Source organism: Plectropomus leopardus, chromosome 13, assembly GCF_026936395.1.
Source record: "Plectropomus leopardus strain MGB_pleo_1.0 chromosome 13, ASM2693639v1, whole genome shotgun sequence".
Taxonomy (NCBI): Eukaryota; Metazoa; Chordata; class Actinopteri; order Perciformes; family Serranidae; genus Plectropomus; species Plectropomus leopardus.
The window spans coordinates 27,809,099-27,827,115 of NC_142188.1; the positions used below are offsets into that span (position 1 = coordinate 27,809,099).

Consider the following 18,017-nt stretch of genomic DNA (forward strand, 5'->3'; position numbering starts at 1 on the left):
AAGAAAATCACCTAAAAATAAGCCAAAAAAGGCAAAAAAAAGAGAGAAAAAGACATAAAAGAAAGTGCTGAAAATAAAAAGTATATATACGTGTGTGTGTATGTATATGTATATATATATGTGTGTGTGTGTGTGTGTGTGTGTGTATATACTGTATATGTATGCATGTAGATAGTTAACTGGATATTTTTCCCTATTATTTTGATATTTTCTGATAATTCTACCATCCTTTTAATTTTTTTGTGATATTTTCTTGTCCTCTTTTACTCATTTCTTGTAATCTGTGGGACATTTTTTGCCACGTTGGTCATAGCCTTTTCTCCCCATTTTTTTTTTTAAAGAAATCAAACCAGTTTGCTAATGGTTAAATTTGTCAAACAGCTTGTGAAAGTCTTGTGAATGCAGCATAAAAAAATGTATGTCAATACAGGTTTGATGATTGTATGCATTGCATTGGCCCTTTTAAGGCACTGAGTCAGGTAAAAATGACTGGAATGATAACAGAAGGCAGAATCAACCTTTCAGTAACAAGATAGCCGCTGCAATCACTTTTTGGAAAGTTGAAAATTGCATTTTACTTGTTACATTTGTCTTTTATGGGTATTTAAACAGTTAAAAGGGACTGGTGAGCTACAGTCTTTCAAATATATTCACTATAAATGAAATCCAGTGAGTATGAGGCAGAAACAACTTTTCAGTGACAAGTTAGCAGCTGCAATCACTTTTTGGCAAGTAAGAAACTGCACGTCATGCTTTGCATTGGCCCTTTAAAGGTAGTTGCACTGGTAATTGGGACTGAAGTGATTACAATTAGTCAAATAAAGCCCCCCAAAATTACATCTAGTCATTTTGAGGCAGAAACGACCTTTCAGTGGTGATATAGCAGCTGCAATCACTTTGGAGCAAGTTGAAAATTGCAGTGGCCCTTTAAAGGCATTTACACAGGTAAAAGTGACTGGAGTGATTACAATTAGTCAAATACAACCCCCAAGAATTAAATCTAGTCATTTTTAGGCAGAAACAACCTTCCAGTAATAAGATAGCAGCTGCAGTAACTTTGGCAAGTTGAAAATTGCATTTTATTTGTTACATTGGCCCTTTAAAGGTATTAACACAGGTAAGAAAGGACTCGGTGAGCTATAATCTGTCAAATATATCACTATGAATGGAAATCAAGCCATTTTGAGGCAGAATGTGTTGTATTGGCTCTTCAAAGGTATGTCAACAGGTAAAAGAAAATAAAAAGAACTGGAGTGGTTATAATCTCCGGCACAGAGCAGGTAATATAATGCAGACACATAAGGATAATAGCAGATATTACCTTTATTTCTAAATTATGCAAATGTAAACAAGATTTTAGACATATTAAACATATACAAACAACGGGAACCATTGTATTGTCCATAACTGCGTAAATGTCATGCCTGATCAAACTATAAATCGCAAAAACGTGAAAATTGGGTCTCAAGAAATATTAAAGTTTCACAAAGACACACCTATGCTCTTACCACGGACATCAAGTTATGTGTATTTACATGCTACGACAGTTTGAGAGCAGCTGAAGACGTGAATACTGGGCGATACAGCTTCAGCGCACTGCTCTGAAAAAGATAGATACCTTTGGCAGGTTTGTTAAGAACTCCTGTTTTTTTCTCCTTTTTCTTCCTTTTATGTGAACCGCTCTCGTAGCTACGCTTCATGGTTTATCTCGACTAGTCTCTCTGTCCGTGTTGTGTTTACATGAATTGATTCTTAGCGCGCTGGAATCATTTCCGCATAAGCGCTGCGCAGTACGGTGGTGCGCATCATGGAATAGTCCATGTAGTGCCAACTGAAGGGGGGTGGTACTTGGATATTCTCTGACATTAAACTTGTACATTAAAGGGAAAAGATACAGGAAAGTCAGGAGGAAGTTGGATGAATGAATCAAGCACATGGCTTTCACCAAGGACACCTGGATTTGTGTCCTTTGTGAGCTGACATTGGCTTATTATTTTGAGACTAAGTAACTTATTATTGTCAGTTTTTAGAAAGTATAAAGCTGCTGAATGTACACTGTGTACACAAACTGGGCCAACTACAGGACTTTCACTGTTGTTTAAAGCGTCCAAACAAGGCAACCCAATTAAGATTCAAAGTTCCAAAATATACATGCCATTACCTGGCTGCCATCAGCTGGACATCCTTCCTTGACACACTAGAATAGCAACTTTGAAATATGATGTTAACACAAATGGGCCAATTCAGCTATGCAAGGTATCTTCAGACAACGGTTCACATGATATCCTACAAATTTGTGCTAAAGAGCTACTCTGCAAAATTTTATGTGTACAGTGTGCATTTAGTAGCTTTATACGTCCTAAAAACTGATAGTAACAAGTCAGCTAAGTCTAAAAAATATTAAGCCAACAATAAGCAGGTTTCCATTAACCCTTAAATTGCACAAATTGAAATTGCAAATATAAAATACGCCTAATGGAAACGCATCAATTTTAAAAAAAAGAGTTGCTCCATTATCATTCGCATAACACGGCTAGGTCACCTTTAATTGGAAATAATCAGCAGTGGTTGCAACTGAAATAAACCTGCTAATGTTTTGAACATCCATTGCCATGCTTCTTCGAATGTTATTGAGGAGAAGTGCGTAACATCACTCAGTGGAAACACATTCATCTCGCAATTGTGTACTATAGAAATTCCAAAATATCGTTTAAATTTTGTGCAAATCTGTGACAGAAATCCATCCAATGACTTACATAGGACACAACCCCGTCTCCTTGGTGAACGTCCTGTGTTTGACCCATTTATCCATCACAACTTCCTCCCTGCATGAAGCTGCTTTTACACAAAGATTGCGCTTAAGTCCCTTCTTCACACTGCCTTGCATTTTTACACCAGAACCAAACAACTGCGGCATAATTCTACTCCAGTGTGCAATTATACACTACATCACGGCATCCCACAATCAAAAGAGATGTGATGGACGTGACATGCAATAAGGACAGCGTCAGTCTCTAATGTAACATATGTGTCTGCAGTGCTTTCAAAACGATCACAATGGCATAAGAACCATTTACCTTCTCTGTTACATGGCAGCTGATTTCCCGCACCTCATAGTTTCCCTAGTTTGTGGACATTATCAATTGATGTTCCTCTTTGAATTAGCTGCTAATTGCTGAAAGCCAACATAAAATGTAATCGAAACATCCCACCTCCCCAGCCATGGTCACGTGTTTTTGCCTTCATATTTTACACAGACCTTGTTTTGACACTGCTACTACATCTGTTTCCAGCTCAGAGGCGAAACCACTCCGTTCCCCTTGTCCGCAGTAGAACTTTTTTTACAGAACAGTGAGGCAGCATAACAGCGTGATTTTCCCCACTTGAAGAGATAGTATAAATGCAGCTTAAATCACCTGACCTTTGGGCAGTACAGTTCTGACTTTTAATTGATCACTTTAATCTGAAAGAAAATCCAAGGGTTTTTTTCTTTTAAATTTATAACTTTAATCTCGGGAATTCTGAGTTCTTTCTTGGAATATAACCCCTTTATTTATATATATATATATATATATATTCACTACTTCACCCAACTCTCTGCCAATTTGACTTGACTTTTTTTCTCGTAAATCCATCACCTAAGAAAATATCCAGCCTTTTTATTTTTGCATTGGCCACTTTAATCTCAGAAATGATGAGCCTTTTCTCCAAATATCCTCTCTACCCCAACTCCGTATTTATTTATTTATGTTTTACCTACAAGAAGGTGGAAGAGAATACTGTCACAAGCATAAACCATGCACGTTAGAGTTGTGCCTCCTCCCTATTTCACATTGTCAGATAGAGGTGACAGAGGTGAGCTTGTAGCTGAATGATTGCTGGTTTATGTGGGGGGATTTTAGGTGAGGAAAGACTGTCTCCTCCCTCGGCAAACATCACCAAGGTGCCCGTGAGTGCGCTGTGTACTGAGAAACTCCCAGGGGTTTACTGTGTGCAACTGTGACCAGAATAAAATCTTGAAGAAGATTTGGCATCTCTCACCTCGAACGTGCTGCCCGTGTTGTCGAATTCAGGAGGCACAAAGGAACCTTCCGGATCATCTGCAAGGATGAAAGCGTACCAATTAACTGCACCATTAAGCACGTCTGAAAAGCATGCAGCATCTCTGTCACAGAGAGGGAACAAACGGTGCAGCTGTTGTTTGATGTGAACACTGTGATGTATAGCCATGTCACTTCTGTACTGTAACCTACTTGCTAAGCCTCCGCTGTAATGAGATGCAAATCACAGTCCAGTGAGCGAGTGCAGCCGTTTCCCTTCATTTGCTTAATTCATGTGTCAGAGATAATCCCTGACAAACAAGACAGGAGCTATCTGCAGATCAGAAGATGAAGCAGCCGCCGAGGAGCAGTGTGGCATCCTCCTTCTCCTCCACCACCTCCTCTTCCTCCTAAATCAGACTTCTATTCTGTCCCTTTATACTCCCATAACTTACTGCGTGGAAGTGTGGGGAAAAACATGTAAAACACAAATCCTATCTCCAAGAGCCATAAGAGCTATAAATAAAACCACTTATAGAGAACCAACAAACCCACTCCTTATCAAATTAAAAGCACTCAAACTCAAAGACCCACCCCCCCTCTACATCAACGGTGAATGCGTGGAGAGGGTCCACACATTCAGGTTCCTGGGAGTCCAGATCTCCGACGACCTCTCCTGGACCGACAACACCACAGCGGTCATCAAGAAGGCTCAGCAGCGACTACACTTCCTGAGAATCCTCAGGAAGAACAACCTGGACAGGAAGCTGCTGCTGGCGTTCTACCGCTCGTCCATCGAGAGCCTGCTGACTTACTGCATCTCCACCTGGCACGGGAGCTGCACTGAGGCAGACAGGGAGAGGCTACGGAGGACAGTCAGAACAGCCCAGAAGATCATTGGCTGCCCTCTCCCCTCCCTGGAGGACATATACACCACCCGGTGCCTCAGCAGAGCACATAACATGATCAAGGACAGCTCACACCCTGGCGCTCAGCTGTTTGACCTGTTGCCCTCAGGCAGGCGCTACAGGTGCATCAAGGCAAGGACAAACAGACTGAGAAACAGTTTCTTTCCGAGAGCCATCACCACCGTGAACTCTCACAAATAACTACCCCGGACATCACAACAGACAATAGACAATGCACATCACATCTCTACCTCAATCCACCCGGCGCACACCCTAATTATCTACCTATGTGCAATATATTTCCTGTGCAATATATTTCTATCTGTGCAATATACTTCACATACTGTGCAATATGTCGTGCAATACACCGAGTCGCTCTACTTATATTTATTATTTAACTTATACCTCCACACCCATGTACATAGCTGTATTTAAGTCTATTTTTATTTTTATTTCTATTTTTTTTTTTTTATTCTTATTCCTATTGCTATTTTTTTTATACCTATTTTGTACTTAATTCTGTAAAAGCTTTTGTACTTTTGCACTGAAGGAATGGAGAAGCTCTCCAATCTCGTTATACACTGTATAATGACAATAAAGAGCATTCTGATTCTGATTCTGATTCTGATTTCAAAACGGTTCAAATCATGTACAGAGCTAAAAAATCAGCTACTACCAAGGCGTATTACGGCAGTATTACGGTATACCGGGTATTTAGAAGTCCCGACAGTGTGATTTTAAATACCGTCAAAAACATGGCCCCTTACCTTTCTATTAACTTCATACTGGAGAGGCTGTATTGAGGATGTTTTGAACACACTGTATGTGTGAGCAGTGTGTGTTCACATTGGCAGCATTTGTTGTTGCGGCGCTAATGTATTTCCACAATTAAAAGCACATGCTTTCTAAATGCTTCACAATAAAATGCCTTGTGTCAACAACTGAGGGAATTCTGTCAACAGAAACATTGTCAGAGGGCTTTTATTTTGAAAGAGGAAAGGTTGAGTAAAAGATACTTTGTACTTCCTCATCTCTGTGAACAATAAAGATATTGAAACTGTACTAAAAAGTGACACAGAGTTAATATAATTATCAAAAGACCATTTTGACCACAAGCGTGATGCAGAAAAAAATCAGTGAGACTCAGTGGATGTCTTAGTTTCTGTAAATGAAAATAAGGAAAATGAGAGTAAGAATATGACCTTATGCTGACATGCGCCCAAACCTACTACCACCTAACAGTATTCAAAATATGTTTTTAAAATGGAAGAACATTTAGATGATTTGAGAGGAATTTGTATGTTTAAGAAAGAGTAAGTAAGGAGCAATGCTAAATGTCATCATTACAGTCAAAGGTGTTCGTTTATGGAACAGCTGTAGTGTCAAATATGAAAACATAGAACATTTAACAAATTTAAAAACACTTTTTAAAAAAACATATTGAAGCGATATGAGACAGTAGAGCAGAGGGGGGAAGTGGCATGGTAAGACAGGGTACAACATAAGTCTGCCGCTTTTGACTGTGACTTTGTTTTGTTTGTCACAAGCGAGGCGAAACTAGAGTAGAGTTAGGATCAAATTTAAACAGGAGGACAAATAATGCAGGATGCTAAATGTCAACAAACACAATAAAAAAATAAAAGGAAATGAAATAATAAAAAATAAACAAAATAGGTTCAATTAATAAAAATAAATATAGACATGAAATGCTTCTGTTGTTTACTGAATATGTCCGATGGGCATTCTGGTGTTTTTTTTCTTATTTCTATATTTTATTTTTACTCTCCCATTTTATTTGGCATGATCGAAATAAAGATCAAAACTAACGAACAAACAAACTCCTCCTCCTCCAATTGCTCAGACTGGCTATAAGCAGGACACAGTGAGACATGAAAAACACCCACACAGACATGCTCTCCCTTCACTGGAGGTAGGACAAGAGAAGGAGAGACGCACATGGAGACAGAAAGAGAGAGAGAGATTGTATGCACAGTTGGAGGGGAAGAAGGAGAGAAGGAGAGAGGGGAGTAAAGTGGGTCATGACAGATCTGGGTTTGTCTGCTGGAGTTATGATATCCCCTCCCAGCTGGAGTGAGGCTGATCTCCATTTCTCTTTTCCGCTCCTCTCCTCTCCTCTCCTCTCCTCATTCACCTTTTTTAATCTTCTATCCTTCCTTTTTTATTTCCTTCCTATTCACCTCATTGCCTCTTTCCTTATTATTTTCCCGTCCATTTTTCCCTCTCTTCATCACCCTTTCCTCACATTTCTCTCTCCCCTCTTACTTTCCTCCCTATTCCCTTTGTTTTTTCTCTCCCAGTTTTCTATCTGTTCTTACCCTCTCCCCTCTTTTCCCTACTTTAAATTACCTTGCCCTCCCATTGATCCTGTTTCTTCCTTAACTCTTTTCCTTAACCGTTCTTCTCTCCTCTGCACCCCACCTTTCTCTTACACTCCTTTATTCTTTCCTTTCCCTTCTTACACTCTCCCATTCCCTACCTTTCCTTTCCTCTCATCTGTATTTTAACTTCTTTTCCTAATTATTCTTTTGCATCTCTTCTCATTTTCACTGTTCCCTTACTTATCTCACCTCCTCTTTCCTTTTTCTATCCCTCTACTTTTCCTTCCCTTTCAATTCCTCTCCTCTCTCCTCACCTTTTTCTTACTCACCTCTCTCCTTCCAATTCTATTTCCTTTCCTCTTCTCTCCTCACCTCTTTCATTTCCTCCCCTTCTCAGCTTTTTTCATCTCCTCTTGCTTTATCTATTTTCTTTCCATTCCTCTCCACTCTTCTGTCCTCCCCTCCTTGTTCCATCTCCTCCCCTCCCCTGTCCTCTCAAAGAGGTCGACAGTTCAAACAAACGATAAAAGGAAAGGGACAAACAGGAATACAAAAAGAAGACAAGATATCTGAACCTTTTGTAGTCTGGGGGAATTGTAACACGGTGAAATAGGCATTGAAAAATAGAAGAAAAAAAAAGGACAGCCGTTGTGAGTGACGCAGTTGCCTCGGGGGTGATGGTGAGAGCTCGGTGAGTCATGAGTGCCTACAGCGTTTTAGCACAACAGGTAGTGCAAGATGATTCTACACACTCTCCACATGGGCTGATCAGATTTCACACTGAGCACAGACAGCCCAGTTTGATCAGAAATGGAGCAGCTTGCGATGCTTAACCTTGGCAGCTTTTCTTGGTCATCGTCGTACGAAAACCATCAGAGGACATTTTGTTACTCTGTCTGGCTGCTGACGCCGGCGCCGCCACGGCACCCACAGTCACGAACAACCACCTCCCTGCCATTACTGCAGTAATTAATTAGCTGAAACGAACACTATTGATGAGTCGTTGTGGCAACAGCGATTCTCACTGAGAATCATAACCACGGCGCTCAAGGTCACTCTATTGTACAGGCGTACAGGGGGGAGCCTGTTTGTGTGCAAGCGGAGTGTGAGTCAGCTTGAAATTTCATCACAATCACACAAAGCGCTCAATTAAAAGGAATGAATGTGAGACGGTGCAGCAAGTAAAGCGGATTGTGTTTTGATTAACGATGTAGATGCACTGTGTTCAGAGCGAACACAAGAAGGGTAATGTCGGCGCCGCGGCTTCTTTTTCTATCCACAGGATGAATCACAGCCGAAGGACTCAACACAATCCAATAAAGCATGACAACAAATGAGGCTGCGAAGGATTTTAGCTGACAGAGTCATCAAAACAACTCTTCAAAGTTTCTGTGTTGAAGACTGGAGATTTGAGCGAAGATAAAAAAAATGAACACAACACTTGGTGGTGTGTGTGTGTGTGTGCAGGTTGACTGCTGACAGACGAACCAAGCTGTTACCACAACATCAATCGCCCCCGGCAACTCTAACTACTGCCTCACCAATCAATGCTTATCAGTTTTTTTGATGATTGGCACCACAGCATGGGATGAATGCTGGCTACAAGTGTTGAGATAGAAAAGGAATGAGAAAGAAAAATGGAGAATTACCAGAGAGAAAGAAAAACAAGACAGAAGACGGAGAAAGAGAAGCGGTGAGGAATGATAGGATGTTTTTCATTGGATGTCACGGAAAGAACTGTGAGGGAGAAGGATGTTGTCCGTGCAAATCAGAGCAGACCTCTGCAAAGTCGGACAGTGAGACGCTAATGTATTTTCAAGGAGGAATTTGCAAACCGAGACTTGTACAGATCAGGGCAACAAATCACTGAGGGGAAAAAGGGCCCTCTCTCTGAGCCAAACAGTGCTGAAACCACACTTGATGTCACATTTAACCCTTTGAAACCTGTATGAACATCAGTTTTCTTGTGGTGCATTCCGACGCCTTGACAAGTATTTAAACCTTCAAACTCCTGCTTTGATCCTGCTTTATTCTCTGCTTTTTTCTGATTTCAAAAAGATGGGAAAATATGATTGAACAACTAAGCAAGAAATCTCCACAAAATTGCAACAAGTAGGTAAATTTTGGGGAATAAAATTAAAGTGTCCAAAAATATATATGTAATAAATACATGTATAATTATAATAATTATATATTTAAAATGATTTTACAGAATTATTATCATTTTTAAAGTACTTTCCTTCAATCTCCTTGTTTGTTTGTTTTTGCTTCTTCTTTATTTTCTCCTTTTTTCCCAGTTAATTTTCTAGTGCTTTGCTATAATGGCTACTGCTACTTGCCAATTTTTCTGTAATTTCGTCTTAAGTTGCTCACTGATTTCTTCCCTTGTTTTGAAAAGAAATCAAGCCAATTTGCTCAGGTTTCAAAGGGTTAAACTCTGAAATTCAGTTTTAATTTCTAAACATTCAGATTACGATTCAGGATTTGTGCTGGAAAATATGAAAAAAAAAAAAAAAACTTGTTACTGGTCAACCTAAAGTCAAACCTAGACAGACTAAGATAAGACAAAACTCATGCAAAGGGTGCAAATCAAGAGGTAAACAATGTCCTGAAAATGGTGCTATTATTGTCCAAAAATAGAAATGACAGTGTGTGTCTGTGCTGTAGACTCACCACTGAGCTGCTCCATGAAACAAACATTCCCATGGGCGTTGAAGGCCAGCGTGTCCGGTGTGATACACAGGGTGTGGAAGAGGTGGGAGGGTCGGATGCTCTGCAGCGCCAGGACACACTCTGCACACACTGCCCACACCTCCTCTTCAGACAGACAGCTGTCCCGCAAAGACAGGATGTCTGCCAGAGACACATTCTCCTGTGGACAAACACATTAAAGAATGTCCTGGTAGGTCGAGTCAAATTTACTTATAAAGCACATTTCATACAACAGGCATACACTTAATGTGCTTTATATAAAAAGCAAAAACTATAGGCAAAGATCATACATTAGCAAAACATTAGAAAGAACATGTTGCACTGTTAAAAAAGAGAAAAAGATTTAGGTTGCTTGAATTTCTTAAACCTGATCTGTGTTTCCCACAAAATTACAGTGCTTTGGGCAGCTGTGGCTCAGAGATAGCACGAATCGTCCAATAATCAGAAGATCAGCGGTTCGATTCCAGCTCCTTTGGTCAACATGTCGAAGCATCCTTAGGCAAGATACTGAAACCCAAATTGCTCCTGATGCTGCGCCATCTGTGTGTCTCTGTGTGTCATTACATAAACTGAGTAGCAGCAGTCTCGGCCACCTGTGTGTGTGTGTGTGTGTGTGTGTGAATTGATGAATGTGACATGTGGTGTAAAGGCGCTTTGAGTGGTTGGAAGATTTAAAAAGCGCTAAACAAATGAAGTCCACTTATATTTTATGTGTGGAGCTAGCCGACAATACGTGGTGGGGGCAAGGTCAACAGCAAACCATCATTTTTTTGTATTTAAAAGCATCTTTGTCCCTTCATATCATTCTGTGTCCCCTCGCTAAATTCTTAGGTTTTTGCAGGTCTGTGAATGCAGCAGTTTGTGACTGATGGGCTGGAAAATCGATCCATCAATCTGTTCAGCTGTATCCATCTGCTCCTCTCATCCACTGATCTGATCCGATCAGTTGTGAGTGAATGCCAACATTTCAATTCAGCAGAGCGAATGGTTAAGTTTAACTTTCAATGCTCCTGACGCTCTGCTGCTCCATCTGTTGCTTGGAGTATGCTCTGAGCTCTGAGAGTGTGGTGCAATTAATAACCAAGAGGTATATATATTCCAATAGTGCTGCTAATGAACGGTCCTGCTCCAAAAGTAGAAAATCTATTCTTGACGCCGGATAAATGGATGGGTTAGAAATCTTACTATCAGTGCTCTGGTACAATCTAAGGTTAATATTAATGAGAAACTCTTATGAGTCCAATTCAGCCCTTTAATATAACCTGGCTCATAACATTCGGGCCACGGCTGGCTCACACAACACTTGCCAGTGCCGTATCTTAGTCACGAGTGCCAAAAATGGCCCAGATTAGGCTAAAAAGTGTTCGCTATCTGGGTACCTTATAACGACATAGAAACTAGAAACTTCCAAGTCAAGTTGAGCAACCCACTTTATTACAGTGACTCAGCTCCTTCAGAAAGGGCTTTTAACATGGTGGGGACTCTCTGCAGAGCACATCATACATTTTAATGCCCAGCAGTAGAGACCAGAATCCAGAGCATTCACGTTTTCCTTCCACACGATGAGCACCTAAACGCACCACCACACAAGATTTGTCTAAACAGTCCCTGCTCTCCAGTCAGCCGACTCATGTGGAACCAATTTATTAAAATGTAAATATGGAGTGTGCAAAGTTAAAGTTTGGCGTTAAGGCTCTGACCTCATCACTCTCTGCATCACCGAGGGGCGCTGGAGGAAGATAAAGCTTTACCTAAGGGCCTGGAGATTCTACAGGTGGATGCTGGGTGAAAATGGGTGCTACGTAGCACAGTGATGATGCAGTCCTACAGCAGTTTATATAGAGTGCCTTCTTGCAAAGATAAAGATAGGGAGATAGTACAACCAAATGTGATTGTTTTTGGCCAATCCAGTTATTTAAAGTTGCCCTGTGGAGATTTTACATCCAGGATTATTTAAAGTGATCAGACAAACAAATTTAATGTATTTGCTTGCAAAATATTAGCATGCACATGTTTAAGTTCTTTTTTTTTTCAATCCAGCATTGTTTAAATCCGGGTTAACTAGAAAGCAGTCTTCTTCTTTTCTGCATTTGAGGTGTATTTCTGTTTATTGTGGCACATTACTGTCATCTGTAGCTCACTGGAATACCAAAATGTATCTATGTCATGCTACTAGATATTAAAAACAAAAACTCCACAGGACACCTTTAAATAGCTGAGAAGTCAAATTGATGCAAAAACAGTTACCATAAAGCAGCAGTGATTCAAAACACTGCATTAGTGATTGCGTGCTACTGGCCATGTTGTTCTCTAGGGGCGTCTTAAATAACAACAAAAGATAACCTCAAATCTTTTTGCTCAGCAACTACTTTGAACTATATACACTCAGCTGACAGACCGCCCTCCCGCCCCCACCATTGCAAATGTCCCTGCTGTGGGATTAATAAAGGAATATCTGATTTTATCTTATCATACTGCTGCATATGTTCAGCGGTGCTGTTTAAGACTGCATTCCTGGAGAACTGCATCTCTCTCCGTGTAGCTGAGAAAGATAGAAGTTGCACATGTCCTTGAAAAAGAATCAGTTTTTCACTGCTCTTGAAACATTCTGTCCTCTATAGGGCGACTTTTCTTTTAGGTTTACAAAGAGGCAGTATGATGTCAGGTGTACTGTGGACTGCATTGAACAGTAAACAGAGATACTAAAGCTACCTCTGTGTAAACTGTGTTTCAGACTCTCTACAGGCTGGTACACAGTAGTCTATCATCTCCCAGTGTATGTTGTCATATTCCTTATCCTGGCCATGTACTGCAGAACGCACAAGGTGTCACATGACTGCAGTAACCAGTCTAGTGCTCCCAGGCTCCAATATCAGACATGATGACTAAGGCAACGTTTAATCGAGAACAGTTCTACAAAAAACAGAAAAGTCTTTCCTTTTTGTTTTTAAAAAAAAGTAGTTGTACTAAGAGTTAGCCTATGTCTAATTGGATTTTTAGTTTTTTAGTACATACATATTGTTTTAATTGTTCTAAGCCCGCTTTTCACTTACATAAATTAGAATTAGCATTTTAACCTTATCAGTAAATGCACCATCGATAGCATTATTGCTCGCATAACACGTCTATGTCACCTACTGGAAACAATGACGGCTAGTGCGGTGGCTGCAATAGAAATAAAGCTGCTAATGTTTTGAACATCCATCGCCATGCTTCTTGGAATGTTATCTAGAGAGGAGAGGCCGCATAGCATGATTCAACAGAAACGCAGTCTCCTCGCAAATGTGTTTTATCGACATTTTGAAAAAAAATTCAATTAAGTTTTGTGCAAATCTGCAATAGAAATTCACCTACAGTGACTACATCCATTGCTTTTTGCAATCTTTGATCTAATTCTCTGAATCACATCACCTGAAAAGTGCCCTAATTGTGTCACTAGCAGCAGAAAATCCTGCATTTGGTACACAAAGTACATGACATTCTGCGCACACAAACGCACACACACATGCGTTTTATGCCATTGAGAGTGACTCTGCACACCCACACTGACACACTACATCGTCTGTGATCCACTATCACCAAATGGCCCCATTTATCCTGGCAGACGCAGTGATCTCAGATATTCCACACGGCATCCGGCATAATGCTGCGGTCTCATCATTACGGGATCTTCTGTTCAGTTTGCAAGTGAACACAAAAGCTGGCCATAACTCAGACAGAGGGGTGGGAGAGGGCAGTGTGGGGCATCACAAAGCAACAACTGTCAAACACTATATCCAGCTCTTTTTTCTTCCATGACATTATTTATGCCACACCAGAGTATCTCAATGGGAACTTATTTTTACTCTAACTGTGAAAGTCTTAAAGCCTGGATTGTCTTTCAACAACTGAAAATGACTGTATTATCTCTGACCGGCTGAGGGAGAAGTGTCTTTCCGATTTGCACTATGACTCTTGGAGGTGCAGGAGAGTTGCAGCAGATTGCGAACAAAGCATATCGATGTGATGTAGTGGGGTAGAGCACAATTACAGGGCAGGAAAGTGCCACTTCAAGCAGCAGCAGCAGTAGCGGCCCCATAAATAGACAGTTTCCCCTGAGATCAGTGCAGAGGGAAGCTGGAAGTCTCTCTCACCCCCCTCAAGTTAAATATGCTGTCCTACATAAGTTTGCCTCTGAGCTCTGAGGTTCTGATGAGACTGGGTGAGCGCGCTGTGACAGAGAGGCACAGTGAAAGAAAGTGGCAGCAGTCAATATTTTAATGTTTGACTGAAGTTCCCTAACACTTTAAAAGTACATAATACTCTAGTACAATTTTGAAGTTTTCGCACTTCACTCGAGTATATCCATTTTATGCCACTGTACACTGTAAAAATCAACCATTTCTTTCAACTTCTGCAGGCTGCTGTAAAATTTAAAGTTGACTGAATTGGAATAGAAAAGTTGAGGTTATTTTGTTCAACTTGCCTTCTCCAATTCAGTCAGTTTAAAAATGTAACTTCTTAAGTTAAAACAAAAAAAAAGTTTACTTTTACAGTGTCAGCTTTCACAGTATTGTACTTTTACTGCAGAACATTTATTGGACAGCTATAGTTCTTCTCGGATGAAAATTTTATTCATGGTTTGTTCAAGCTTTTAAAATACATGCTACAAAAATTACGAAATAGAGGTGTCTTGTCACATTTAAAGGGAAACTGTGTTCATATTCAAAACTTCACACACATTAATGCTTTGGTCCAAGACAGTTCAAAAAATTTAGTTAACATGAATGGCTATCCTAAATCAAAACACTACAGTACTAAAACTCATAACAAAGTATGGAGGTGCTCCATTGGAGTAAACTGACTGAATGAAGATGTTTTAGATCAGTGGTTCCCAACAGGTGGGTCGATGTCAAAAAGTGGGTTGCAAGTTCATTCTGAGTACCTCAACTATTTTATAACCCTCTTTTTTGGTATTATTTGGCCTATTGACATGCTGGACCTTTAAAGTGTCGCTGGTCTTGAAGCGATATGTACTTTTTTGGTTGCAGCACTATTTAATCACAAATTTATAAATAATTGCACTTTATTCTTACATTGTGTTTTATTTCATTGTGTTCTAAGCCCACCTTCACATTTTGTGAAATAAAATGAAAAATGTGATAATTTAATCTTATGTGTGGACCGTGAACTAATGACTAAAAAGAAATCTGGACCCCATGGCTGGACCAGTTGGAAACCACTGTTTTAAATGACTGTGTGAGCACCTAGGGGAATGTTTTGAGTGGGTGTATAATAAAACAGAGTGCGTTTGGGTATTTTAAAAAAAGAAAAAAAACATTCTGTATGCCCACAAAATCCCCTTCATTATTTTGTGGAGCAGCTCCAGACTTAATACCCTATGAGATCACAAGTTTGAGGCTTACTTCTCTGGTTTCTGGCTCTAAGAGAGAGTAGCTCATATTCAAATATGGACTGAATTTTCCTAGACCATGGATATAACATTTTGGAATTCTTGATTTTGGTGGTTGGTTGGTTTAGGTGTGGTGTTCCCCTTTAAGATGTTAATGAGCTGCTAGCAGTTTCACCATAGAGTGATTTACCCTCTCAACTTCTCCCAAAGTTTAAATAGCTGTAACAAGGCTAAAATATAATATTATCTAATATTAAGGGTGGGAATCACCAGAGGCCCAACAATATGATATTATTGCAATATTTAAGTCACAATATTGCAATTTAAAATGTTTTGCAATGTGCAAAGAATTATGATAACATATACTGTGATACATACAATGTATTATACATCACTTTTTTTCAAATGCAAATTATGTCACCACAGAAAAACTAATAATCTAATAAAATAAAGTTTTCATTCTGTTCATCTCACTTTTCACATTTTCACTGTAGCAAAATGCATCTAGTGGACTGACAAAAGACATTTGTTTTATTATTCTAGTAAGCTATGAAAGTTTAACTGGTATTTGCAATATTCATGATTTATACAATAAAAACAAATCAATACTTGGCATCCGTGTGGATACAATATTATTGCCATGCAAAATATTGCGATACTATGCTATATTGATTTTGTTTCCTCAAAGCTGTATTTAATATTTAATAAAAAAGAGCAAAGACGAAGTCCAAAGTCCAAGGAATGAATACAAATGTATAATCTTTGTTTTTTTTCTTCTTTCCTACAAGCATAATCATCATTTATCTTGTGACCCCTAAACTACTTAACTGCATAGAAAATAGTTACAACAGTGCAAATTACTGTTACTGATCCTTTAAATACATTTTACTGCTAACACTTTTGTACTTTCCCTTGAGTATAATTTCAAATGAATGGCTTTTTTTGTAGATTATTGGTACTTTGACTTAAAGGATCTGAGTAGACCTTCCGTCACTGGTCATGGGTAGAAATTAATAATTACCACTGACAGTGACAATCTTTGGGTGACACATACATATATAGAAGAATGCAGCGTCAGTTTCATTGCCATTTGGTGCAGAACTTTGACATAAATTGACAAATTCAGAGTCTTGATGCAGCTGCAGGTGCAAATCCAATTAAATATGAACCTGATTTACCTTTTTTAAAAGGAAATAAATCATATTTATTATATCCTGTCTCACCTCATCTTCCAGCAGCGGAGGCAGATGCTCCAGATCATAATAACCGTCTCTGTCCTCAGTTTTCTCCAAGTATGTGACCGCTGCATCACTCCCAGAAGTCTCCATTGCAGCAACTTTGATTCCCTCAAGTAGTAAAGCGAATATCTGCCCAGACAACAATCGAGACAGATGGCATGCCTGAGCTCCTTGGGTGCACCGAGCACTTCTTGCTGCAGTCAGTCAGTCAGTCGGTCGATGGTCACTGCGGGACACTCGGGTCCAAAAACAACGGCGGAGAAAACGGGGGAAGCTTAGCAATGCGCCGGAGAGGAGCGTCCACAGCGAGCCGGGGGAGGAGGAGGAGGAGGTGGGGGGAGCTGGCCGGTGTCTGGGGCTGTCATGACTACTACACCTCCACACAAACAGGCGACACAGCGAAGGCGATCATGAGCTGCAGTTTAGTGAATCCTCCCCTCCGAGTGGAGGAGCCAGTGTTGGCAGAGCCGCTCACTGAGCTGCCCGCCTGCCTGCCTGCTACAGTTGGCTGCACGCCTCCGCTCACAGAGCCGCCTGAGTGACTCATATTCAACACTTTATTATCTCTTCTTATTCCTGGGATCTGGATTTGACTGGATTTTACGCTATTAATGCATGTGCTGTCACTTACATTATTCCACCACACCGTCTGTGTGTCTGTTTGCTAAAGGTCTGTGCTAACCCTGTAAATCCCGAACCATGAAATAATAACTAGAAAATTCATATTCTTTTTTAAATTGAAGTGTTATGGGCCCTTTTTAAAATATGTGAAAAAATATATATTTGGAAGAAAATGTTTATATGGAAATAATTTTGTATCATATTTTATAAGTCAGGCATTTGTGAAAAGTAATTACCTAAATATAAACAGAATAAATAATACAAGGCACAAATGTATAGTTTTTACATTGCGATTGGATCACTTCAACTGGTTTTTGTCATTTTTTTCCAAAGCACAAACCTTTTTTAACCACCTTTTAAGTGCTTTGCGGTGGGCAAAAATGCCACATTTTTAATCTAACATGGGCTTAATTTTACCACAGAAAACATTATTAGGACAGCCATCCATCCTTCGAATGCCCAATGATTCTAGTTTGTGGCTGTAAAGTTTCATCATGTATTGATTATCCAAGAGGTCACAATAGGTCATTTAGTAAAATTAGGTCAAGTTTTTTGTTTTTTTTAAAAATGGTCTTGCTACAATAAAATGGCAACTATGGGGGCTTGCATGACCACACACAAATAAAACTGAGCTCATCAAGTTTGCAAGATTCTCAGCTTTCCAGTCATACCCAAATTACGCAGTTCTAACACTGTTAAGGTACCAAGGTGTGCAGAAATATTCAAATTCACCATATTTAGAATAAACAAAAATAACACATTTATAC

At 39.7% G+C, this 18,017-nt stretch overlaps 1 protein-coding gene across 2 annotated transcripts in view; it reads right to left on the reverse strand.

Moving 5' to 3' along the window:
* The window catches only part of kndc1 (kinase non-catalytic C-lobe domain containing 1), a 55,662-nt gene extending 38,476 nt beyond the window's left edge, over window positions 1-17,186 (reverse strand). The window contains exons 1-3 of one of the 2 annotated variants that reach the window (XM_042502460.2): window positions 16,615-17,186; window positions 9,961-10,159; window positions 4,042-4,100 (exon numbers count right to left, since the gene is read on the reverse strand). In XM_042502460.2, coding sequence (XP_042358394.2) covers window positions 4,042-4,100; window positions 9,961-10,159; window positions 16,615-16,719 — 363 coding nt within the window. In that variant the 5' untranslated portion in view covers window positions 16,720-17,186. Of the gene's footprint in view, window positions 1-1,618; window positions 1,773-4,041; window positions 4,101-9,960; window positions 10,160-16,614 lie in introns of those variants that run through there. The other variant, XM_088086520.1, reaches the window with a different exon arrangement.
* Between the last annotated feature and the right edge of the window lie 831 nt (window positions 17,187-18,017).